The sequence below is a fragment of the Ctenopharyngodon idella genome, chromosome 18 (genome assembly GCF_019924925.1).
Source record: "Ctenopharyngodon idella isolate HZGC_01 chromosome 18, HZGC01, whole genome shotgun sequence".
NCBI lineage: Eukaryota > Metazoa > Chordata > Actinopteri > Cypriniformes > Xenocyprididae > Ctenopharyngodon > Ctenopharyngodon idella.
Window position 1 is genome coordinate 19,347,540 of NC_067237.1, and position 27,564 is coordinate 19,375,103.

Here is a 27,564-nt window from a genome sequence, read left to right on the forward strand (position 1 = left end):
TAAACGTATTAATTTACAGTAATGTCCAGAGCACAACGTTTAACAGACATTTATCAACAACATATTCACATCAGTGTGCAACAAAAGAATTGAAAGCTTATACAAAACTAAAACTCCTGCTTAGCTTGGAGCTAACAGCCCAAAATGCAAGGACACAACCATTTAAAACAAAAATGCACCATCTTTCACATTAACATTTTGAGTTTCTTAGCTAGATGGAGAATACATGGTGAATTTCCCCAATCAGTCTCTGCTGGGTCTCGAGCCCTGTCACATGTCGGCAGCCTGTCGTTCATCACTCCTGAGCTCTGCGCAGGAATGATGGATGAGACACTCTCTTGCACACACAAGGGCAGTTAATATTTTTGTCCAGTGTTTTTAGGGCATCCTCTTCAAAATTCAACCAGTATTGGTGACTTTGTGAAAGATGCAGTACATGTTACAAGGTTTTGTCAAATGGATGCTAAATTGGATGAGGTTTGGAATAAGAGTTTAATCCACATCAAAAAAAAAAAAAATGCTAGATCACATTTTAAATAAAATGAATTTAGCTGGTACGTAGTACAATAACACAAGTAGTAAAGAACAGACTGCAAACTAAAAAACATTTCAGAGATTTATGAAGAAAATATTTAAAGTTTTTTTTTTTTTTGCTGACGCATGGCTCCGTGAAATATTGAATGCTTTAAAGGGACAAATCTTAGTATTATTACATTCATCGAACTAAAGATGGGAAAATATATAATTTAGATGGAAGATTCTTGTATTTTAGAGATGATGGACTAAACAATGCACTTGGGTAAATAATGCAATTACGCCCAAATTTAACTAAACCCATGACTTAGCTTCTATATTTTAAATTTGAAATAAACTCTGCCCATCTGGAACATTGGCAATGTATTTACACTTGTGAATGCCAAGAAACATTGAACAATAAATACTATTTGCAATAATGTTAAAACAAACAAAAATATCCAGAAGGCCATACAGTGATTAAATGCCAAAAAAAAAAAAAAATAGGCACTGAAAAACCTTTCCACAAACTCAAATCAATCCACAATGAGCAACAAACAACATATGCCCATCAGAAAAATGCTGGAGAAGAACCTTAACAAAAAGTCACAGTATGCTTAAAAACTAAATGCTGGGGAAGTTAACATGTAATGAGACCTATTTGCACTTTGTCAGCTTTGGTTAACTCCTATAAAATGGTATCTAACTTGCTGGACAGTAAAACCACCAACAAGATCAATGGTCTGAAACAGCAGTCTTGGTTTATCCGTTTAAAAGAGCTGTGGACTGTCTGTATAGATTAAGTGCTTTCTTATATCTGTACATATCGTTCCACTGCCCCATTGAATGTAGCTCAGAAATTATATACTTCTTAAAAACTGCATTCTGTAATGGGAAAAAGTGGAACGTTTGTTTCAAAAAGAACAGCACTTACACACACAGTCCTTTATTCTTCAGGATGGTCCGTAATGTGAAATGACATTGTTAAAATGAAGCTTCAGTCTGCTATCACTTTTGTTTCACAGACCCAAAATGGGCTCCAGTGCACATCCACTTCATGATGGCTATTTCCTCACTGGCTCCCATCAGAGCCAAGAGTACTACAGAAATGATCATTGCAGTCTTTTTCACCCCCTCAAACCACATTTTAGTGTCTCAGTCCGCTGCTTAAGTCGTGTTGTAGCGAGCAGCAACCTTGGTGTAGTTGTAGTAGTTAATTTTGGCGAGTTTTGCCAAATCTTGTGCGTTGTTGCTGGCTAGATTTTCCCTCTCACTGTAATCAAAGCTCTCCTCCTCGTAATCTTCCTGACCCTCCGCATCAGGCAGGGCATCTGAGAAAGGAAATGGAGATGCACAAATGTAAGCCTGGCATGATTAGATTCAACACTTCTTTTTGTCACAATGTGAATTCAGGGGGTTAACAAATACTTTATAATTTCATGAAATTAAAGGGTTAGTTCACCCAAAAATGAAATTTCTGTCATTAATTACTCACCCTCATGTTGTTTCACACCCGTAAGACCTTCGTTCATCTTCAGAACACAAGATATTTTTGATGAAATCCAAAAGTTTTTTATCCCCTATAGAAAGCAATGTAATAACCACTTAATGGGTCCAGAAAGGTAGTAAAGACATCGATAAAACGTCAACGTGACTACAGTGGTTCAACCTTAATGTTATGAAGCAAAAACAAAACAAAAATAACGACTTTATTCAACAATTTCTTCTCTACCATCATTCTCCTACGCAGTGCAGCGATTCCATTATGACGTCCAAACGCCGACTCAGTATTGGCCGACGCTGTTCACGTGAGCAGCACGACGCATGCGTGTGATGCTGGCGCTTCATAACATTAAGGTTGAACCACTGTAGTCACGTGGACGACGTCTTTACTACTTCTCAGGACCTTGAATGTGGTAATTATGTTGAAAAAAACCTCTCAGATTTGATCAAAAATATCTTAATTTGTGTTCCGAAGATGAACGAAGGTCTTACAGATGTGAAACGACACGAGGGTGAGCAATTAATGACAGAAATTTCATTTTTGGGTGAACTAACCCTTTAAATCACTGACAAAAATCTCGGAATCAGTCAAATATATATCACAAGTCTTGCTACTTTTACTAGCATTAGCATTTACTTTTTTCAACTTCCGCCCTATAAACCCACAGAGAGTCAAGCAGCTCTATAAACCTCTAGGCTATACCTGTCCTGTCGTTTCTAATTTTCGATAACATTGAGAACTGCAAGAGTCATGAGTAAGTATAATTTGCATATTACCTTGCCCTTCAGTTGAGGTGTCCAGGATTCCATGTTTCACCTTCATGTGTCGACTTAAGTTGCCCTTCAAATTGAACTTGCTGGTGCAGTAAGGACACTTGAAGGGTTTGCTACCGGCATGAAGGTGCATGTGACCCAGCAGGTTATACATTCTGTTGAAGGACTTCCCACACACCTACAAAACAAAACAAAAAAAATACTGGAACTATTAGAGGTCTATGTTTGATGCACAGCCATATCAAGTAGAAAAATATAGACCGCCCGGAGGACTCCAGCAGGGTTGTACTGTGCATGGAAGAGTTCTTTGTACCCACCTTGCACTTAAAAGGTTTCACAGGCAAGTGGACAATCATGTGCGTTTTAAGCGTCTGCTTCTGAACAAAGGTCTTGAAGCAGACGTGGCACTGGAAAGGGCGCACACTGGTGTGAATCAGCATGTGTCGCTTCAGGTTCGCAGAAAGTGTGAACTCACGAGAACACACGTCGCATTTGTATTCCTTCATACCCTGAGAGAGAAAGACAACGGTAATATATTTAGATATGATTCAATCACTTTAAAAGTAACTTTTATAATTAGCCGTGTATTTTTTTTTTATTCGCTTTTGAGAGCAGGAGGAAAAATGATTTATCACTGGCATCAGCTGAATGAGAAAAAGTGGTTAGTTGTCATAAGCGCAGCTGAATCCATCAGCAGGGTGCCTGTCTTGCTCGCTCACTAGAATTCATAATACAGAGCAAGAAATTCACGCACACATACTTCATTCACTGTTGTTATCGCAATGCTGCAGGGTAAATAGACGTGTATACGCTGCAGTGTGAGCGCTGATGCTCCACCAAGCTAAAACATTAACAAATGAAGAGGGTTAAACATTCGCCTTAACAATTTGACTATTCAGTGAACACTTCCAGTGTATCCAGGGAATACTGCTGACCTAAGATACATGGAAACATCCTTATTATTTCAGAATGTGCTATGAAGAACTACACTGAATCTACACTACATGGCCATAAGCGCATTTAATTAGTGTGTTTGGACCCTTAAATTTCAGTGAAGACAATTCTGGAGAACTATGCGCTTCCAACTTTGTGGTAATAGTTTAGGGGTGGTCCCACAAAACTCAGATCTGAACCCCACTGTTGGGATGAACTGGAACGGCAACTTTGACCGGGCCACATCACCCAACACCCCTGATCTCACTAATGCTCATGTCCGAATGGTATCAAATTCCTTTATTCGTGTTCCAACATCCCTATTATTGGCAATTATAAAGCACATACAGGTGCAGTATTCAGGTGTCCATTTACTTTTGGCCATATAGTGTACCCAACTAACTGAAATCATCTAGTGTTCTCATTCAGTCGTTATCTCTAATGGCAATAAATCTAAAAATGGATTCCAAACTAGACAACTGTTGATATATACGCTGAAGAAATGACTAACTGCCGATGTGTTTTTTTGTTTATAACCCTGCTGACCTGTGACACATTCTGTTTACTGATACTGCAGTCATGACAAGATGAATCACACTCATGGAGAGTGAGAAATGAAAGGAGGAAGTATCAGCATGTGAGACACACTTCACTGCACAAAGCACACACAAAACAAAACAGCTCCATACTAGTGCAAGGGACAGAGTTAATGGCAGGGTTGGATGGCTGGAAGGGACTGACAGAGACAGCTCCATTTACACTGAAACTTGTTGCGGCAATACCTGAGACACAGCTGAAGATGACACAATAACCTACGGATTTATGGGGAATATGTAGCGTTTGGTTTGAAATGTAGGTGGATCTGGATCTGAAAGTCACTGGGGAGTCAATTCTAATAGGATGGTTGCGGGAAGATTACAAAAACTAATGAGGTTTAAGTACCTTGTGTTCGAGGGCCTGCTGTGTCAGTACCTTGTGTGTAAGCATGTGCTGCTTCAGGTGGTGGATCTGCACGAACTCCATGCCGCACTCCGAGCAGACGTAAGGCCTCACGTTCTGGTGCTTCATCAGATGGTTCTGGAGCTGGCTACGGTAGGCGAAGGACTTATGACATTCGGTGCACTGAAAGGTCGTCGGACCCTGGTGGCTGACCTGGTGGCGCTTGAGGTGGGCGTGAGTGGGGAACTCCATGCCGCACTGCGTGCAGACGTGACAGTGGCCGCTCTCGTGCTTGGTCTCGTGAGTACGCAGCTCACTAGGGTAGGCAAAGCCTCGGCCGCAGAAGCGGCAGCTGTAAGGCTTGACGTCGCTATGCTGCAACATGTGCCGTTTAAGGTGACTGGTCTGGGTAAAGGCCTTCTTGCAGACGGTGCACTTGTGCGGCCGCGTGCCCTGGTGCGTCAACAGATGCGTCTGAAGGTGGCTGGGCTGCTTGAAGAGCTTTCCACAGTGCAGACATTCATGTGGCTTGATGCCATTGTGACCGAGGATGTGTGTAACTAAGTTGTACTTCGAAGTGTAGGACTTTTCACACATGCGACACTTCCAGCGTTTTAGGCCTTCGCCCACATCCACACAGTACGATTCGTCGATTTGCACGTTGATATCTAGACGGTCGATCTGCATCCGTCTACCCAAGGAGTTCTCACCCTCCGCCCACATCATGGCCTGTCCGCCCTCCTCATAATCTCCCGGCAGGCCCATCTCAGCAGCCTCATACGCCGTCACGCTGGACTCATAGTAGCGCCTCATTGCTGGGCTCACATCCTCCTCTGTAGTTTTCAGGTTGAGCGCTCTCTCCTCCACTTCCTCCTCCTCTTCTTCTTGTTGTTCCTCCTGCTTTCCCCGTCCTTCCCGGGGGGACTCCACCAATGCCTTTCCATGCCCCACAGGGCTTTGGTGGCCTTGAGACTGAGTCTCAGAGTCTACCTGTTTGCTTGCTGGCTCCCTCGAGGACTCAGGGTAGCCTTTGTTACACTGCTCTTCTTTCATTGGCACTCTTTGAGGTGCTAGGTCCAACACTTCTGGCTCGTTGTCAGTTTGCTGGGGATTCGAGAGATAACAGGGGCTAGGGAACTCAGGCCTCTCTCCTTTCACCTCATTCGATGTGTCCAGAGACCTCTCCGTGGACTCCTCCGGTTCTCCTTCAATCAAGGGCCTCTTGGTCCTCCCACGGGGCCCAGGTCGCCTGCGCTCTGCCCCGTAGAGCCCATCTGGCCTCCTGTTCTCCCCGTGAGACTCGGATAGATAGTCTCCATTGGCTCCAATTAGCTGATCTGCATATTCATACTCCATGGATTCTGCAGGGGGAGCAGGGCCTTCACGTCCCTCTCCTGTGTAGAAACCGTTTGGGGCAATTGTGGCTCCGAAGATTTCGTTCTGAGATATGAGGCCCAGCACAGCAGCCTGGGCAAGGGACAGGACCACCACCGGGTCAGTCTGAGTGCCGACATCCACCGCATGCTCCATCACTTTAGAATAGCAGCGGACCAGAGGAACCTCCTGCTCTTCCTGTCAATGGAGAGAACAACACGTCTTAGCAATATTTCATGATATCAGAATCAGTGTATACATCTGTCATTGCAAGCGTCAATACAATACACTCGTAGCAACAAAGTCTGGCTAACGCTGTCATGGCAACACTGTCATGGCAAGTCAGCGCAATAGCGTCACATCAACATGAGTGTCAGAACAACGAAGTTGACTGATGCGGGGCAACAAATAAAAGCTGTTGGGATAGAGTTTAAGGATTTGCTTTAGAGCTAAATGACAGCTCAGTCAGATCAGGCAATTTCTGGCAACATGGCAGGAATGTTTTTTTCTGAAATCTTTCCTCTACCTGATCTTTTTTTTTTTTTTTTGTGAAATAGTGAACATTCTCATCAAAGAAATCAAAATTATACTACATATAATACATATATATTCACAGCAGTAAGCAAGAGACATATTCTGACAACGCCTTGCCTGTGTACACTAGAGATTGCTTTAGATAAGACAGACATATTCAAGCGCCATGCTTCCTTCCTTCACAGTCTTTAAAAGGACACGAAGCACAAAGAGTGTCTGGGTCCGAGCGGGAAGTCTACATCCGTGGACTATCCACAGCATTTCCTGCGAGGTCAAGCGCTGCCACTGCTGACGATGAAAAGGCTGGACAGTGAAGTTTTAGCAGTACCAGCAACATAAGTGAGTCCAGTCAAGACTTCAGAGATTGGCTGAAGCCAACATGATTCAGTTCGTTGCAGCACTAAGGAGAAAAATTGTTCCTTTGAGGTTGATGATTATGTTATTTACATATGCATTAATTAAGGGGAACTTGGTTGAAATCTTAGTTTAGGGTAACTTTACCACACCTCTGTTCTAGATTACCAGAAAGCTCCAATCACTGTCATGTTCACACAAGTAATTGTGTATGTGCTCAGAAAGTAGTTAACGTACATTATCACCTCTAACAAGCTGGTACCTTGATTTTTGCTGAAAAAAGAAAGCCATGAAATACGGATTTCAGCTTAAGCAAAAACAAGCATACACAAGGGAAAGAGGGAGGGAGAGACTGACAGCTGTAAAACAGAGGAAGAGAGACAGACAAGCAGAGACAGAGGAAAGAAAACGAGAAGTGGGGGGGGGGGGGGGGGTGATGAGAGAGAGAGAGAGAGAGAGAGAGGAGAGAACGAGAAATGAGAAGGGGAACCTGGATGCCCTGATAACCATGTCATTTATAATTACTGCTTTTAAAGCAGTCAGACAGAGGGAGGGAGAAACAGACAGAAAAAAAGAGTGAGTGAGTGAGTGAGAGAAAAAGGGTGATTGAGGAAGCAAGTGAAAGAAGGAAGAGAGAGGAAGGAGGGGAACTGGGGGATGAGAGACAGACTGAGTGACTGAGTGAGGGAGGGGAGTGAGGAAAGAAAGATAAAGAGAGATAAAGAAAGAGTGAGAGGAAAGAAGAGGGAGAGGGAGGGGCAGCGGGGGATGAGAGACTAAGAGAAACTGAGTGAGTGAGAGAGTACAACAGAGAGATAAAGAGAGAGGGAGGGGTGTGGGGAGTGAAAGACTGAAACTAAGAAGGAGACAGAAAGAGAGAGAAAAGAAGAGGGTGAGAAATGAGAAAGAAGGAGGGAGGGAAAAGGAAAGAGAAGGAGTGTTAAGACAGAAAGACAAATGAAAGAGCCAGTCGGGCAAGATAGCAGCCGTGACTGTATGAGGAGAGCTGAAGTGAATATAAAAATAGATAAAAAACAAAAACGCTAGCTAGTGTAAAGACTAGCACAGAATCAAGCTGTGTGTGTTTGTGAGTGTGAGAGATAGAAAACCACAGAGAGATACTGCATTGGAGGTAGAGAGGCTAGACTGAAAAAGAGAGAAAGGTTAAAGTATAAATGACACTCTTGCGGTATTCTGTGAGGGAGAAAAAAGTTATTTCATTTCCACAGTTCAGAGTTTCAAACTTTAACACAGCAATTAACCAATAGTTCGAGTCAATATATCAACACATGCCGCTTCGGGCAGCGTGTATGTTTGGGTTGAGCACTCACCACATTACTCCTGGTGTGATGTTTGAGATGTTTCAGGGACCTCATCCTTCAAGAGAAGTGAGAGGAGCAAAAAACACCAGCTCCTATTTATAACTGCGTGAGGGAGAGGGGGCGGAGCCAAGCTCATCCTCCTCCTACTGTTGCTGTTATCAGAACTGACTGTGCCTGCCTCTCTCACACACATACACACACAAACCTATTTCTTCCATTCTCTTTCTTTCTTTCTTTCCGTCTCTCTGCCCTCCCTTCCTCACACTCCCCCATCTCTTTCTTTCTTTCTCTTTCACTCTCTCGCGCATTCACTATCTCTCTTTCTCACGCACACACTCCATACGGCGTGACCCTTCAACAAACATATTTCTCTCGTACTAACAAAAGCTCACTTCTCAGCACATGTACGTCCTCTCTTCGCTTTGGAGATGATAGCAAACATGTTTCAAGCCGGCAGGCGCACACACACACACACACACACACACACACACACACACACACACACACACACACACACACACACAGAGTGATCTCTAATCACTGGAGGTGTGTCTGTCGGTGTCAAGACAGACAGTGAGTGAGATATGCTGAAATGTTTTCCGGGAGGAGTTCTACAGGTCTGTTTATTTGCGCATCTCAAATAATTAAGCCGCAAGACGCCTGTGCGATGTCTGAGAGCCAGTGCGCACAAAAAAATGAGTGACAAAAGAAAGAAAAGGAGAAAGAAAAGCAGTTTGGAAAGAGAGGGAGGGAGTGAGACAGACATGGGGGAGAGAGAGAATAAGAGGAAGAGGGAGGGGGACTGAGACAGAGAGGTATAGAGAGAAAAGGGAAGGGAAGGGGGGTGAATGGGAGAGAAATAGAAAGAGAGAGAGCGACAGAGAGAGAGAAAAGAGGTGGGGGAGGGCGAGAGAAGAAGAGAATGCAGCAAAAAAGAAGGAAGAGAGGAACTGGGGGAGGGAGAGCAAAGCATAAGAAAAGATGAGGTCAAAGAAAAGAGAGAAAGACAGAAAGAAAGAGAGAAGAGGGAGGGAGAGCGCTCGAGAGGGGGTGGGGGGACTGAAAGAGAGATAGAAAAAGAGAATGCAGTGAAAGAGAGAGAGTTTCAGCAGCCTGAGAGAGAGATAGTGAGGAAAAAAAAGGGGGATGGTGGAGTGTGAAAATAAAAAAGAGGAGTTCATCAGCAAGAGAAAAAGAGGGGGAGTGGATGAGTGAAGGGGGGGCAGGGGAAAAGAGAGGAAAAGGGAAAAACAGCAAGGAAAGATATTAACTATTGAAGTTCTGGTTTGCTCTTGTCAGGAGGAGCGCGTGATAGGCTACCTGCGCGCTCCGTTGCCGGGTGTGTGCTGAGGTGTTCCCGCTCATCCTCATTACGGAAAAGGTATGGGATTACTCTAACACTTCCCGTGAGCTTATTAACGCCGGGATGTAGGCTGGCCGTCCCACAAAAGAGCCTCTATTATGGAATGGAACACACCTGAGTGAAGGACTGTGCTGCTGTATACCGTCAGTATGTGAGAAGAGTGGAGGACATTTTTCATCAGTGAGCAGGAAAGGGCAATCCATGAAGGAGAGAGAGAAAATCAAGCATTGTAGGAGAGTCAGTATATGTGCGTCTGAGTGAGAGAAAGATGTGTGTGCGTGTGAGAGATCGTGAGAGGAAAGGAGGGAGGGAGGGAAAAGAGAAAGGACAGGGAGCGAGAGAGAGAGAGATAGGGAGCGAAGGGAAACAGACAGAGATAAAGAGAGATTGAGGGAGGGTGTGAGTGAGGGGGAGAGATAGCAGGAAGTTGAGAGAGCGAGAGAGGAGAGAAAATAGAAAGAGTGCAAGGGAAGAAACAAAGAGATAAGACGCAAAAGACAAAGAATCCACATGGAAGAAGAAACGGCCAGGGACGTGTACATAAAACAACACAGAGCTGCCCGCCTGTGGGGAAAACGAAGAGGGGGAGACAACAAAAGTTAGGGGAAAGAAAGAATACCCATCCAGGCCCATGGGTTTTCCCCCCTCCCTTAAAAAAGAAAAGAAATGGCTTGAAACCTGTCCTAACCTCATTTGCCCAGAAGTATCAGACTTGTGTGAACCAGCCCTAACACACACACACACACAGGGAAGAATACATGATGAATAATGAACGCCTACTAGTTTCTTCTGCACGTGTGTGTCTTTGCTTCTCCACAGGTTTGTGTAGCTGTGTTTTAGAGGGGTGTGTGGTTTGGGAATCCATCTACAGGTTTTAACCGACAAGTGTATGTGTGTGTGCGCGTATCACATGACACTTGTACTTATGGTTTGTGTATTTCTCCTCTGCCTGAAGAGAAGCAATAGGGAACTTTTGTCTGCATCAGTGCATTGTTTTCTGCGGCAGTGTGAATGATACTGAGGGAAGCGGGATTGAACCGGTTGGGTTAGTGGCTGAGATCTGACTGGGATGCGAGGTCGTTTTTAAATTCCCAAAACTCTCAGTGCTAACGTGACCTGAGCGGAGATGCGACGGGGAAACTTGAAACCCTCCACCAGCACATACTAACATTTTCATTATGACACAATGAAGGTGAAGGGGTGTGGCACAAACACAAGTTATTCAACTCTTAATGCAATTTGTGTGTGTGGGAGAGGTGAATTCAAAAGTAGAGAGTGGGGTAAACTGTGCCATTTTTTTTTATGGAAGTTGTCCTCTAATACATTAAATACTAATACATTTAATATATTTTTTTCAGGATGTCTGTTCTCAATTGAAATTAGAAAAATTTGACCTTAGATATTTTACTTTAAAAAATGTGAGTTGTATCATTTCAAGGGGCAAGATGAATCAAAAGGGACTATGTGAACAATTTACATTTCAAATAAAAATGTGAACATAAATGAAAAAAAAAAAAAAACAATTTACAAATGCACAATACCATTCTGAAGTCTTATTTTGATGCACATTATTCACATTTTCTTAAGACAGGTAAGAAAAAGTTTAATATTCAGAATATTTGAATATATTCAGCATTTCATTTAACAGTATTTGAAAGAGTATTTTTTTCCTGAATTTGGAGACAAAACCCACTATTAGTTAAATCACTGACACAGCATAATCTAAAGCATCTGGCACATTTGACCCCACAGGTACGATTTTGGGGAAACTCTGCATTTACAGTAATATTTTACGACTAAACAATTACATGATTTTATATTAAATTTACCAACATAAGATATGTGTAGTTGACATGACATACTTTTAGAAAGGTGACGTGTCCTGTGGTGTGATAAGCTAAAATGCATTTTGCAAATTATTATGCATGCATAATAAATAAGAGAGATTATGGGATTTATTTTAAAATTCTGTTATCAAACCACACAACCTTTTAAAAAGAACTAGTGAAGGCAAAAAATGTTTAAAAAAAGAAGATAAGATGAATCCCTTATGCAATCATATACATTTGAACAAGTATTGATGTTGATTTAATTTTTTTTTCTTTCTTTCTGGAAATATATATATTTCCGGATTTGATGAATAGGAAGTTTTAAAAAACAGCATTTATTTATTTATTTGACATCGTCACTTCTGGTCAATTTAATGTATCATTTCAGAATAAAATTGTTTGTGTGTGTGTGTATATATATATATATATATATATATATATATATATATAAACACACACACACATATTTTAATTTTTTGCTTTCTACACAAAAAAAAAGAGAACTTTCATTGTTGTTAGTTTTACTCAAACCATCCTTGTTCACATTACTTAAACTCATGTAACTACATAAACTTAATTTAACTGAGTTGTTTCTACTAAAAATGAGTATTGTTAGCTTTACTTAAGTGTTTGTTCAGGCAACTTAACATTGCTGAGTGAAACGCACAAATGAATGTTGACATAACTAACTGGGCAGTGGACACGTAGTTCCCAGCATGCTTTGCAAGGGACTGCATTAGGAGAGTAAATTTAGGGATTAAAGTGTTATTTTATGTGTTTTTCAGTAAAGGCAAAGATGATGTTAGTTTATGTTAGTGTTTAATGTTCAGTTACGTTGGACATTTAGAGGAGTTTCTGTAATGTTTTTGAATTTTGTGGTTACCATTATGTAGAAGAGTGGCAGTGAGCACTCATATACGCATGTTTAGGATGGAATTCTTGCTCTCAATTAAATTGAGTTTGTTCAATGTGTTATTTTTTTGAGTGCATTTTGTAGAGCAAATGGTTAATTTAAAGGATTAGTTCACTTTCAAATGAAAATTACCCCAAGCTTTACTCACCCTCAAACCATCCTAGGTGTATATGACATTCTTCTTTCTGATGAACGTAATAGAATATTAATAAATATCCTGACGCATCTGAGCTTTATAATGGCAGTGAACAGGGCCCATGAGTATGAGCTGAAGAAAAAGCTTTCATCCACATCCATCCATCATAAACGTACTTCACACAGCTCCGGGGGGTTAATAAAGGCCTTCTGAAGTGAAGCGATGCGTTTGTGTAAGAAAAATATCTATATTTAGCCTAAACAAGTTATGAAGTCAAATATCTAGCTTCCGCCAGACCGCCTTCTGTATTTAAATTACGCGAAAACGGAACTGGCGCCGCATTAGTTCCGTAACTTGAATAGGGAAGGTGTAGGACATACAGCGTAAGCTTTTTGAAGAATACAGAAGGCGGTCTGGCGGAAGCACTTGCAAGGCGGGCATTTGTGTTTATAAAGCATATACATTTATTTTTATTTTTTTTTTAGAAAATGACTGATCGTTTCGCTAGATAAGACCCTTATTCCTCGTCTGGTATCGTTTAAAGCCCTTTGAAGCTGCACTGAAACCGTTTGGAGTCCACTGTAAGGAGAATAATCCTGGAATGTTTTCCTCAAAAACCTTAATTTCTTTTCAACTGAAGAAAGAAAGACATAAACATCTTGGATGACATGGGGGTGAGTAAATTATCAGGAAATTTTAATTTGAAAGTGAACTAATCCTTTAATAAAGTAAATTAAGTCAATAAATGTGTTCACCTCATGTAATAAACTTTTATATATAACATTAAGTAAACTGCACATATAAATATTATGTAACAGCGACAAATTCAAATGATTTGTATGTACTCAAAGAAATTTTGTCAGCTTTACTCGAATTTCTTTTGTTCATACAACTAAATTTTTATTTGTACAAATGACTTAATATAGTTGCGTGGAACCACTTGACACTGCTTTTTTAAGTAAATCCAAGTGTAAATAGGCCTATAACATGACAAAAACTAGATTTACTTCCCACTTTTCCCTACTATGCTGTCATGTTAATCTAAACATGTCTCCATGATAAACAATCTTTTCAAAAGCTTTTAATATGGGCAGAACCAAACAAACATGAATTAGCAGAAAGCCAGATCTTAACCTGTCATCCAAGCTACCAGATTATTACTCTGTGCTGCCTCGAGAATGGGTTTATTGGAGATCTTGTGAGGTGTTAAAGCGCATACAGCCAGCCTTCAGCTCCCCCCCATCCGAGCCCAGAACACACACACCAGCACTGCCACTTATTAACCACAGAAACTCAATGGACATAACCTTTGACCCCAAGCCAGACACTACTGCCAGCAGTTAGTTCCTTTCTAAATTAACTTCTAAATCATTTGTCCACTTGTGTGAACATGTTATGAGGTTAGACAGCGGCAGCTAGTATATCCAAACACCGAGTTACAATCCTACAGCACTTCACTGGAAGTCTTAATCTCATTCACGCAAAGTTGCATCTCGGCCCTGATGATCCTGCGCTCTTGATTTCAATGTTTGTGTATTTTCATTGCAGCTTGTCCGAGAAAAATCGCACTCAGATACGCGCGCACACACACACAAACACAAACACAGAAGATGCAAAGAAGAGAGGCTCTCCAAATCCTGAATAAAAGATTACCCCCCTCATTCAGCATGGGGGTTACAGATAAAATGTTGGACAGAATATTGGGCAAGAAATGTTTCTACCGAGAGGAAATAGAGTGAATAGAAAAGAGAAAGACAGTTGAGGGAGGAGAGCATTCAGCACAGGATATAAAAGGAACAGAGAGAGAAAAGAAAGAGGAGAGTGGGGGAGAGAGCGAGAGAGAGAGAGAGAGAGAAGAAGAGCGAGAGAAGGAGAAAGAGGAGAGAGAGAGGGGGAGGGAGAGTGAGCGAGAGAGAGAGAGAAACAGAAAGAGGAAAGGGAAAGAGACAGTGAGAGAAAGACAGGAGAGAAGGGGGAAGGGAGGGAGGGAGATAGAAAGAAAAAGAGACACACAAGAGACTCAAAAACCACAGAATAATAAAAAAGAAGAAGCAATGTCTGGCTTTGGCTCCATGAAGATAGACAAATTTGAATGAACATTGGAGGCTATATTGTATGCATCTGAATGAGGCGGGTGTCCACACCCTGCAAAAACTCAGCTGTGAAGGCACAAGTTCATTGTGTTGGGCCTAGAAGCATTCAGGAGCGCCACTCCTCTGCATGTGTGCATTTCCCTGCGGTCTGAGGTTGGGAGGTCAAAGCCTCGACTGACTCCCGCCGCTGCCTTCAAGAGAACAGTTGCCTCCTGCCTCCCGTGCCGTTTCATCTCATAATCCTGCTAATGGCAGTTAAATGGACTGACGGCACGAGTCTGACTGCCTAGTTTCACATCCAATTTCATATACGCTCAAATGAAGAGGCCTGTAAATACTAACGCGCCTGACCGTAGGCAAAGTCTCATTTGCAGGGTCTCATAAATAGCACGGGAAAAAGTGTCCATCCTTCCGCGCGAGCTCGTGCTCTTTTGTATTTCTCCCTCACCTCACGGTAACAAATTTCAACCTGAATTACTTTTTCTTTCTCCCAAGTTTCATTCTTTTAAATCAAAACCCCTTTGTCTCTCTCTTCTTTTGTACCTTCTTCTTGTTTCCATGGTTACCCCTCTCTCTGCGCTGTACACTATCTATCTCTCCCTCCGTTTCCCTCTCTGTCTCTCTCACTCTGTTCTTATCTTTCTCATTTTGCTTTCATCTCTGCCTCCCTTCCTCCTGCTTTATCCCACACCCTCCTCACTCCGGCTTTTATCTCTTTTCACTTTCATCTGTCTTTCACCTTTCTCTCCCCTTCAAGCCTGCCATTCCATCATGCTGTTTTTTTTTTCAGTTTCTTACTTATGGAGAGCGAGAGAGAGAGAAAAAAAAGTTTCATCTGTTGCCCTATCAATTCTGCATTTTTAATCACCTTCCAGTCGTCCAATCCCCGGTTTCATTTCCACTGGCACAATCTCTCATTTACATGTGTGCTAGACAGAGTGGTCAGTTCTTCAATGCTCATCCCTGGGCTGCTTCTCTGTTCTTCGAGCTTTAGGAAGGTTCTGGCGTGAAAAGAATTACAGGATGAATCAAACCCGATATCGTGTGTCCTCATCTCGCTACGGTTACTTCAGCATGGTGCAGATGTCTATGTGATGTGTTTATAATTAAATTCAAGTGAACTGTTTGCAACCCATTTCACTTTCATAATGTGATGCATTTCTGAGTGAAATGGGATATTCAATGAAAAAAGATTTAGGATAGGACATTGGGAATTGATTGGAGTGTGAAAAGTTGACATTGCATATAAGAATTGCATGCCTAAGTAGCTATTTGGATATTGGTTAAAGGGATAGTTCACCCAAAAATGGAAATTCTGTCATTAATTACTCACCCTCATGTCGTTCCAAACCCATAAGACTTTTGTTCATCTTTGGAACACAAATTAAGATCTTTTTGATGAAATCTGAGAGATTTCTGTCCCTCCATTGACAGCTACGCAACACACTTTGATGCTTCAAAAAGTTCATAAAGAGATTGTAAAACTAATCCATATGAATTGAGTGGTTTAGTCCAAATTCTCTAAAGAGACCGGATTGCTTAATATGATGAACAGATTTAATTTAGGCATTTATTCACATATAAACATTGATCTGGGAACATAAGCAAAAGCTCAGCTGAACCTGCTTGATGCGCGAGAACAAACCTCTTGCGGAAGCTCAAATATGCTGCTTAACACACGAGAATGAACCTCATTGGTTCTTCCGGAAGCGCGAAAACATAATGCGTAACACATGAGAATGAACCTCATTGGTTTTTGCACATCAAGCAAACATGCTTAAGCTTCTTTTTACCACTAACTAATGTGTACAAACTAATGTGTGCGTTGATGAATGTTTATATGTGAATAAAAGCCTAAATTCAGTCTGTTCATCATATAAAGTGATCGAGTCTCCTCAGAAAATTTGAACTAAACTGCTCGATTCAAATGGATCAGTTTTATGACCTCTTTATGAACTTTTTGAAGCGTCGTAGTAGTAGCTGTCTATGTAGGAACAGAAATCGCTCAGATTTCATCAAAAATATCTTCATTTGTGTTCCGAGGATAAACAAAGGTCTTATGGGTTTGGAACGACATGAGTAATTAATAACAGATTTTTCATTTTTGGGTGAACTATCCCTTCAACATTATATGTGGCCCAAGTGATGTCAGTGGAAATGTCATTTCAGAAGAAGAGCAAGTTGCTTATAGATTATGAAGCCAAACAATTTTGAAAATTTTTCCTTGATCTTTTGACATATAAAACACATAAACATCCTGTAAGTTTCAGAACTCAAAACTTCCTCCCAAAAACAGGTTTTATTGAAACTAAGCTGCCAAAATGACTCATTTCAGAGTCTGTCTCAGTATGACGTCACAGAAAGCCTCTGCAGAAGATGATCAATGCCCACTTCTACATTGTTGCCTCTTTAGCCCCGCCCGGAGTAAATACGGGAAAGACACAAACACAGGATTACGAGCAACAAAACGATAGAGCTGCTTCTGAGGAACACAAGATGTTTTGCAGTGCCAAGTTTTGCAAAAACACAGTCTTCGCATTGCCTTCCTAGTGATCTGAACATTAGGAAAGCATGGATGAACTTTATTTTTAACAGAGTTTCAGATCACGTCAGTAAGGCACTGTTCGTTTATTTGCTTCATTTTACTGTGGATTCATTTTTTAAACAAGACACTGCTCGATTCAGACTTTTCAGAGAGACTGAAAATAAAAGATGATGCAGTGCCGACTATATTGGATCCGACAGTAATATCACAACACAAAATTGTCAGTAACAATGTTTTTACCATGTCTATTGCTTTGTCTGTTACAGATTGTTTGATACGTACTCACTTTACTTTTACTTTACTGAAAATGATGAACGATGAATAAGGATGACAGTGTGACAAAAGATGGTACATTCATTCATATTTTGTTTACAAGAAACACCGCAAGTTATCCTATCAACCATATTTAAACTTTATTTGCCACAACCAAGACTTCTAAAGCATGTAATACGCATTAATGTTTCATGGTTGACAAATGTACTATGTAAAGAGATAAAGACCTTTTTGTAGTGTATTAGTTTAAACACTAATATAATGTAAAAACTACCTTACAAATACATAAGGAATAAATATAAATAAAGATGATTAATTACCAAGCTGTCACAGATGAGTATCCCTGGTATTTGAGGTGACAGGTTTGTCTTCTGATTCAGGATCAGACTCTGGCACAAACATGTATGACGGAAGTTTTCAAAACAATTTCACATGTGTAGCGGGGATGCTTAGAAATATTTTAATATGCAAAACTGTTACCCAATCATAGCAGTGGGCGTTTACTTACACTACAGCAAGCCTATCAAAACGAGGTGTTTCAAAGAGAGTGTCAAAAACAGGATAGAAAATAACCTATCACTTCTAAATTAGATGTTTTTGATGTAAAAATCTTAAAATTATAAGTGGACCTCAGAGAACAAGATTTTGAACGATCTTGATTCTTAAAATCCCAAAATCGATCTTCTACTCTGTGCCAGTGTCTACTGTACGCACAGCTCTGTGTCTGAATCATGATCAAATGGCATTTATGAGCCAGTTCTTTTTAGTGAATCACTGAGCAAGTACAATTCAAGATTCTTTTAAACTGGTTCTTTTTAGTGAGACATAAAGTACAACTAGTCTAGACTGATTCATAAATGCAAGACTCTTTTTACTGAATCAAAAACCTCACAGCGCAGTGTCAGATTCACAAACAAATGACTTGTAGCTGGTCCTTTTAATGAATCATTAAAACAGACGAACAAACAAACAAATTACTCTTTTAAACCAGGTATTTTTACTGAATCAAAAGCAAAGTCAGGCCAGATTCACGAACAAATGACTCTTATGAGCCTGTCTAATAAATTATTGAAAAAGACTTTCTACACTCTTTCATGAGCATTTATAACTGAAGTTTTTATGAGTTTATAATTTTACACAATGTAAGATATGCAATTTGAAGTTTGCTTAAATTGGTATCCATATGAGTTTTTGGTCATGTTGCTTATTATATATTATAATGATTATTATATCGGTTATATAATCAGCATAATTTGGGTCCTCTTGTTACAAGATTACTTCTAGAATTTACAGCATTAACTGACAGTGAATATCTTTCATATGTAGCAAAATACACATTATGATTGAAAAATGACCAAAAGAATTAGACTCAAATCAAATTTACCCAGCCCTAATTTTAATTTTATGTTGACTCTAATAACAGAAAGTGAGATTTCTTATGTTTTGCCACCTCTAGGGTTCTTTCATATGCTCTGCCTATGGTTCCTATTGAAAATGTGCTATGTAGCAGGACATACGGTGGCCTGTCAGCTCAGCGCTGTGATGAAGATGTCCCTGTGAGCCATAGACACCTCCTATGAGGAGATAACGGTCCTCATACACAACTGCAGCAGTGACATGAAGCAATATATCACAACCTCGACAACAAAGAAAACCAGTGAGACACAATATACCCCCTGTTCTTTTTTTTGCGTACAATTATTCAAAATGAGACAAGTTTGCATGCACAGAAAGGCACCTGAGGGTGTTTCATTAGGGCTAAACTGAGCGCTTTATGTATAGTCGCTACACAAAACACACTAAGAAAAAGTCCCTGGTGTAGTCTGGTTGAGACTGACTGCAGTAGGAGGAAGTGTTATGCTTGAGATCTGACTGAAACTAACCTCCCTCCCCTGCTCCTTCCCTTTCCCCTTTCCCTTTAAGTACCACAACTATTCAGAAAAGAGAATAAAGAAAACCTGAATAGAGGAAGAGAAGAAATAGAGGTCCCAAAGAGCTAAAGAAAAGCGAGGAAAAAAAAAAAACAATGAAAAGAGAAACAGGAATGAAAAGCAGCCAGAGAGAAAGAAAGAGAAGAAAGAGGGACAGCGAGAGGGAGGGGGAGACAGAGAAAAAAGAAGCAGAGCAAAGGCTAGCGCTGAGCGAGAGAGAAAAAGAGAGAGAGTGAGAGAAAAAAAAACTGTATTTTTTCTTTTTCCTTTTAAATATGGATTTAATGGCATAAAATTAATAGCAGAAGAAAATCTTAACCAGCCTACATACTGATGAAGGCAGAAATGAACCATTTATCTGGTTTAAATGCATTGAGCTATAAAGTCCATCTCTACACATCTATCACAAGATTTCATCATACTCTTGACAGATAAATCTGTGATAAGTTGCAAGGAGGGTTCTAATTTTAAGACCAAAGTCAAAACTTCACACCATGTCCTTTGCATGCAAGTCTAAATAAATCTAAATAATTTAGGGTAAGATGGGGGAAAGATGACTACAATGTGCATTTATTTTTAAACTGTAACATATTTAGATTATATTAAGTTTAGAATGTGCAGGATGATGCATCTGCAAATGTGTTATTAATGGAAATTAAACATTTGCTAATTACTCCACAAAACATGAATGTGCCATCAAATCCCTCATTAACAAATAGACACAAAAACCTTTGATATTCAACATAATAGATCACTATTTTCCAGAGACGCAAAATTAGAGCAGTTAACTAGATTAATTAACTGACTAGCGTTTTGGCCATTCATTTACACGACAACAGCGTTTTGGTGGCTTGAAAATGCAAACTTGTGAAAAAGGGAGTTCAAAGTGCAAGTTTTTGAAAATGGTTGTCTCTGTGTGAACCAAGCGTGCCACACGAGTCCTGAAAAGTGAAGCCAAACCATCTCGATCACCCCTAGGTGGATGGTAAACCCCGCCCTCTCCATGTAATGTAATAGGACGTGAGACAAACTAAACAGTCAAATTACATGTCAAATATTTTTTTCCAAAGATGGTTTCTGTCATTTTAGGCAGTTTTTATCATGCTGATGTTAGTTAAAGTGTTTGTTATTTAAATAAGTTTGTTTTTAGTTAGTTATTTGATGCTATAAAAATGTGGGTTTTGACGTCATGATCGACAGCTGAGATTGTCAGCTTCTCTGAGCGAAGTAGTCACTGAAGCACCAACGGAAAATCTTCAGGAGGAGATTGGAGCTTTAACTTTCATTTCTACATTTCCAGAACTGTTTATTTCACACTGACATAATGAGTTCTTGTTCTGCAGTATTAAAGGGGACCTATTATGCAAAATTCACTTTTGCATGGTGTTTGGATATAAATGTGTGTTGGCAGTGTGTGTACACAACCACCCTATAACGATAAAAATCCAACCACTCCTTTTTTTTTTTTTTTAAATCCCCATAAGCAGTCATAAGCAGTGTCTCAGAACAAGCTGTTTCCAGATCCCTGGCAATGTGACGTCACATTAGCCAGAGGCCCCGCCCACGAATGTTGACAGACACTGCCATTTTAACATAGAACCGCCCTGAGCGAGTTCACAGCGAGTCCGCCATTGCTGCCCTGACGAGAATGTCTCCCAAGCGTTTTAGGTGTTCTGTAGCTGGATGGATTAATCCACATAGCTTTCTCCATTTACTCCCTAAATCTGAGCCGCTGAAGACGAGGTGGATTAATTTTGTTTTCGAAGAAAATGCTCCCTCAACTCTACCGAAATTCGTTTATGTCTGCGCGAATCATTTCACACCGGACTTCTTTGTGAATGAATGTCAATACAAAGGGACAATACAAAACAGAGGTTGTGCTAAAAATTTGTTACTCAAGGATAGATCTGTTCGTGATCCAGCTTACAGTCTCCAGAGTGATACTGGATACGGCAGTAATGAAGGTGAGAGCACTTTATTACAGTTCATTGGAGTTGATTACGGATATAAAGTTTACCAGTTTATTAAGCACCACCCGAAAAGGCATAAGGTCTTTATATATTATGTTTACTGTTAGTTACGTGCTGACTTATGTGGACTAACTTTTATTTGAGGATATCTGGCGGGAAATCTAGTCGGTTGCAAAATTTCCATTTAAATAATTAGTCGTTGCGCTCATCCCTATCATTTACACGACAATAGGTGTTTTTGGTGGCCTGAAAACGCAAACTTTTGAAAACATAGTGCAAGTTTTTGAAACGACACCGTTGTCATCTCCGTGTAAACTGCAAAAACACGAATCTGTGAAAACGGTGACGGCATGCACATGCATATTACGTGTTTAGTCTATCCACCTTATTTTTCAACGCGAAGGTAAGGTGTTTTCTGTGAATGTGTAAGACTTCCAATTTATTAGCCGCTATAGGGAAATAACAAGAAGAATATCGAAGTGCAGTAAACTGTAAAAAATAAGGTGGAAAGGCATGCGCGTTTGGTGCAAGTGCTCTGTAAAAGAATGCATTTGGGCAGGTGCGTAGTCTTTCTTTACAAAGTGACGTCGCCAACTACTTGTCTGGCAGCATAATACAGCGTTTTTAGTCATTTTCACGGATCCGTGTGAGTGGGGATAGTTTTGATAACGTTGTCATCTGTACAAAGAAAAAAATCTTTTCCATTTTTAGTACATCATTGTCATAAACCTACCCTAAAACGTGGATTTCTGAAAACGGTGACGTCATGCGCTTGCGTATTCTGTGTTTGGTCCATATGCACGTAGTGTTTCTTTACAGAGTGACAGTGTTTTTAGTCATTTTCACGGATCCATGTGAATGAATGGGGATCATTTTGATGTTGACATCTGTATGCAAAACACACACAAACACACAAAAAAATTGTTTTTAGTACATCGTTGTTGTGTAAACGTACAAATGTCTGACTAAATCTGTCAACATTTACTCATGATGTTCTAAACCTGTAGGACTTTCTTTTGTTTTGCAGAACAAAAAGAAGATATCTTGTTTTGGTTACCATTCACTTCCATTGTATATGGACAAAAAACACAGAGACATTTCTCTAAATAACTCCTTTAATGTTCCACAGAAGAAAGAAAGTCATAAAGGTTTGAAACGATATAAGGAACAGTAAATGATGATAGATTTCCCTTTTAAGTGGGCTAATATTTCCACAAATGAAAATACAATAATCCAGAATTTATATTAAAATATATGCAGTTCTATCACCAAGCCACTGTATAGTAAGGTAACACATTTATCCAAGCTAGCTGGAAAAGCTTGTCAACCATATAGTTGTTCTCCTCCTGCCAGCAGACATGTCATGATAAACAATTTGATACTGGGTATCGAAAATGCAATCTGTAATTGAAAACAATGACCTTCCATATACACTCTGGCTATACTGCATGCGACTACCAATAATAATAGATGTTGGGAGATAGACAATGAAGGAGAATTGTACAGTGTGCAGAGCACTACCTGTTTAAGACAAGCAAGGCAGGGCTGTTATCCCCCATACAATCTCACATAACATAACCTAATAAATTATGGACTACACAAGATCTCATTGTGTTATGTGTGCGCTGCGGTGCAGGTGATTCTGATATGTGAAGGTGGGCTCTAAGGAACCACCCAGAACACTCTAGCAACCCAGCAATGCCCAATGCAACTGCACAGCAAAAATTAAAACCACTGAGAACACATTAGCTATCACATATCAAAGCCCTGTGAACCACACACAACACCTTAGCCTTGTGGCAGTGAGTTTTGCATGTGCAAAACAGCTAACAAGGAAGCTTTACATCAATAATTTTCTACCATTCACAGCTGAAATGGTTCTCTTCTCCACCATGTTGAAAGGTTGTTGGTCTAACTTGGTGAATCAATTTAAGTCTCACTCAGGTTTTATTGCTGCCTTCAAGTACATGTGAGAGAAGCTAAGTCATTCATAGTCACAGAATTGACAATTCTTTTTTATGGAATATTGCAATTTACTACAAATGATTTATCTGTGCACATCAATTATATAAAAAAGTGCCCTCATAATCTTTGATCAAAATAACTTCCCCTTCATCTGGCAACAACATCTCTTCTCTTTTCTGATGTGTTTATTGGTGTGAGGGTGGGACAACCTGTCATTCACATGAGATCACAGCAATAACAAACCACAATGATCCAAAGATCCAATCAATTCCTGATGGAAAAAATCAAGTCTCTGCCTACATTTTTTATCTTGTTCGAGAAGCTGTTTCACTCACCACAATATATGCATCACAATAGGGAAGAAAAGATTAAGATTAACTTCACTACAGACTTGCTTTCCATTCACTGATCTATATGTAAGCAATAAGATACGAGAAGATAAATGAATAAGTCACGGCTGAAGGGCGTTGTTAGGCACGACGCGAAGCGGAGTTTCTGCAACCCCTTCAGCCATGACTTATTCACGATACAGCACTAGCCTCGAGTGCCTTATTGCTTTTATAAAATGGTTACCACACAATACAAATATTAAAGCCAAAAATATGTATCAATGCAACTTTCATGAAGTAAACTCTTACTAAAAGCCTTCCTTCCGACGGAAAAAAAAAAATAGTCCCTGACCGTGAACAGCAACAGACATTACATTATTACGCCATTAGATGGCGGCAAAGACTGCTTTTATGAGTGTGTCAGTCAGTAACGAAGACTTTTACATTGAAAAAACTGAATTGTTGTGAACACAGATCAAGACGCAACTGACAAATGCTTTGACTGCGACTGTCAGTCATGGGAAAACCCCTTAACTGTTAAAAGGACAAGATAATACATTAGACATTTAAACAGATTTTTTATTATAAACATAGGACTGACCGGAAGGAAAATGCTAAATCTGAATGCAGGTAATAGACTCGCTCAATCAAACACTTTCTCATAACACTCTTCTACATAATACAATAAACATCAATGAACAATATAAATTGAGAACATACAGTTTACGTTGCTAAGAGTGGTTGCTAAGGTGATACACAGAACCGTTGGTTGAAGCGGTCATAGCCATGTTTTATCGTGAATAAAACACAGCTACTGACCAATCAGAATCAAGGACAGGAACTAACCGTTTTATAAATAGATATATTATTTGATCGATATTATAGATTGGCAGCCGTTTCCATCCAAAGTTGTGAACTTTACTTGTGTGCAAAATTGGAATATCGCATAAAACATTTGCGAATAAAGCACTGTTTCCATCCCATGTGTTCAAGAGAACAAAATCGTCACTTCCTGGAAAATTGGTGCAAAATATCTGTAATAAAAATCTAAGTTGCTGCAATTGGGGAAGCCACTGAAGCTCTTCTATCTTACATCATAAAGTTGATCGAACGGATGATGGTGGTATTGGTAACCTAGTAACCAACAGTAAACAAAACACCATCAGCGGAAACGGCAGATTAGTCATGTGGGGTTAATGTTTGCTACGTCAGAATTTATTTGGCAAATGCGTTTCCATCTCCCATTATTCGCATAAACTCCTTTTCACACAAGTCAAAAAACCACCTCAAGTGAGCGTAAAAACGTTTTTGCGAATTAAGGGATTTTTCCCCCGGAAATTTGCCATTTCCGTCACTCATTTCTGAAGCAATACTTCAAAATGCGCATAAAAACAGGGTGATGGAAACATAGCTTATCCGCTGGTTAGTGCAGTTATCCAATCACATCCAATGCTGAGGCAAGGTCAACAAAAAAATTTTTGTTGCGCATTGAGAAATTTATTTGGTAATGTGTTTCCATGGCTAGAAAACATTAGAAAACATGGCTAGTGTTTCCAGTGTTTCAAATTGACACACCCCCTTCAACACCACAACACGTTTATCATTTAGTATTCCGAGTTTCCCACTTGTAAATATGACTTTGCTTAGTCATTCATGTGCTCAGACTCCACATGATGGGCACATTAGTCTCAAGACATAGTTACAATTTGAACTGTCATCTCTGCAATCTGTATTTGTGATAATTTCAATAATTGATAATTTTCTAAACTACCTTGTTAGATGTTACAATTACAGTTATATACATTTAGACAACTGCATATCCTGTAACTGTTTTTGCATATGGTCCAACGGGAGTGCAGAAAGTGATCTGCAACTTGATGCAGTTGGATACCATGGTAAAGTAGGACGCTTACTAAAAACAAACAGCTCAGAGACTGCAACCGTATATGAGAGACTGTATATACAGAGAAGCTAAGCAACTGATGATGGAAAGACGATTGTAGTGCGTTCAGAACATACTTTTTTCGTGGAGTAAGTTCTTATTCAAAAGAAGTACATACTTCCCTAATGTGACATATCAGAGTGAAACAGTTTGTCAAACAAGACAAAATGTAGGACGGGACTTGATTTTGTCCATCAGGAATGGATTGGATAGTTAGATCACGTGAGTGACAGTTTTTCCTGCCTTCATGCTGAAAAACACATCATCAGAGAAGATGTTGCAAAAGGAAGGGGAAGTTATTTTGATTAAAGATTACAAGCACAAGGCACATGAATAAAAAAAAATAAAAAAAAAAACAGTGATGTGCACAGATAAATCTTTTATAATACATACTGCAATATTCTATAAAACACAAGATTTGTCAATTTTGATTCATGGTCTGCATAGAGTACCTCAGAGATGACGTGTTTTTGTAGGCCAACCCGGAAGTTAGCGGCGCACGGGTTCCCTCGATCGAAAGCCTATGCATTTTTCCCACAGACTTTTGGAAAATCGCAAAAAAATAAGCTCTGTGTTTAACAAAGGGTTATGACACTTACACGTTTTGTCTATCAAGATAATCTTTACAAGTTAACACAACATTTATACATTATTAAGCCTAAATAAAGTCATCAGATATAAAAAGATAACAGTTGGCTATAAACGGACTACAGCACACCATGGTCGCAGATCAACGTCACCACTACCAAGCTTCCTCAAACTTTATTAAAAAAACAACTTTATTTAAAAACATGCTCGCTGATTATGATCTGCGCTGTGTATGAATACTTATCCACTTTTTTCATGAGAAATGCTGTCCAAATGTCCTGTTTGTCATGATGACGTCTAAAGTCCCAAAGGAAGTAGTCCCTTTTAGCAATTTGTTAGCAACCGCTGTTTTTAAGACACAATAAAGGTTTAAAAAAAATCACAAGCGGGTTATAACTGGTGTGTTTTATGTCATAGATCAAAACGTGAAAATATTTAGAGGCTTTGTTAACCACAGACCTTATTTCAGGCGATTTAGCAAAAACCCATTCAAAAAACCCATAGATTTTAGGGCGATGGAACCGGAAGTCCTAAAATGCTAACTCACTTCTGGGTTTTGCCTACAAAAACACTTAATCTCTGAGGTACTCTATTGGTCTGCAAACCAAAATGAACAATGAAATGATTTTTTAACTAGCAACATTATTTACTAATGCATGGCATCTACATTTCCCGCCCCCAAAAAGCAAATAGCAAAGCATGCATCATTATGCTATTAATTAAATATAAAATAAATTAAAATAACTACTAAATCATTTATTACCATCATTTGCAGGTTGCTTTCCGCCATCTTAAGTATGGACACGCCCCTTCCAACGTCAGAACTCAGGTATCACAGGTTGCCTACTAGTAAACACGACGCCGTTTGGTTATTCGTTGTCTCCACTTGCAGGCCTTATTCGACTTGAAAGCACGTGAAGGCAGCAAAAGTGACCAGCCATTAGCGAGCACTGATCAGGAAGACAGTTTTCATCGGCTGCACTTAATTAACCTTAATCGTGGGATAAAGATATTCATGTAAGAACGTTAAAGAAACAAGTTTACCGTTGCTATATTCTGCGTTGATTTGTGATGTGAACTCAGTCAAATGATTGGAAACGATTGGTAATTGGCGTTGTATTTCTGAATCACTGCCCTCTATAGGACAGACTCAGTACTGGAGGATACACAATTTTATTATATTTTATAATAGACATTCCCTGGAAAGACGCTTATTAGCTCTTAAAAAAGATAGTTTATGTGATTAATATTACTATAAATTGTGTCGTGTTTTATTTAAAACTCTGGAGGACTTAATAGAGGGTATGCATCGACGTGACTTTCCCGCCATACGCGCCCTCAGGTCCAGGACTGAGTGGCAAAAGAGCCTGCTGCCTGACTGGATTTAATAGGGGAAACTGCGAAAACGAGAGTAAAACACGAATAAAACAAACGATTAAAC

At 39.8% G+C, this 27,564-nt stretch overlaps 1 protein-coding gene across 3 annotated transcripts; it reads right to left on the reverse strand.

Annotated features, from left to right (window-relative positions):
• Positions 1–33: 33 nt before the first annotated feature.
• znf710a (zinc finger protein 710a) lies at positions 34–27,206 on the reverse strand. Of its 3 annotated transcripts, none has more exons than XM_051869963.1 (5): positions 26,887–27,206; positions 4,666–6,234; positions 3,108–3,299; positions 2,794–2,968; positions 34–1,844 (listed from the first exon to the last, which is right to left on the reverse strand). In XM_051869963.1, the coding sequence occupies exons 1-5, from the start codon at positions 26,911–26,913 to the stop codon at positions 1,681–1,683; spliced, it is 2,127 nt and encodes a 708-aa protein (XP_051725923.1). In that variant the 5' UTR covers positions 26,914–27,206; the 3' UTR covers positions 34–1,680. The 3 variants fall into 3 exon arrangements, with proteins under 3 accessions (XP_051725923.1, XP_051725922.1, XP_051725924.1); XM_051869962.1 differs by lacking the exon at positions 26,887–27,206 and adding an exon at positions 8,256–8,622; XM_051869964.1 differs by lacking the exon at positions 26,887–27,206 and adding an exon at positions 8,256–8,586 and having other exon boundaries at positions 4,696–6,234.
• Between the last annotated feature and the right edge of the window lie 358 nt (positions 27,207–27,564).

Excerpts from the sequence above, each read along its gene's own strand:
- znf710a (XM_051869962.1), bottom strand. The coding sequence starts at position 8,300 with ATGAGGTCCCTGAAACATCTCAAACATCACACCAGGAGTAATGTG. Across the intron at positions 3,300-4,665 it reads AGCAGGCCCTCGAACACAAG|GGTATGAAGGAATACAAATG; the intron begins GTACTTAAACCT and ends TTTCTCTCTCAG. Across the intron at positions 2,969-3,107 it reads TGAAACCTTTTAAGTGCAAG|GTGTGTGGGAAGTCCTTCAA; the intron begins GTGGGTACAAAG and ends TTTGTTTTGTAG.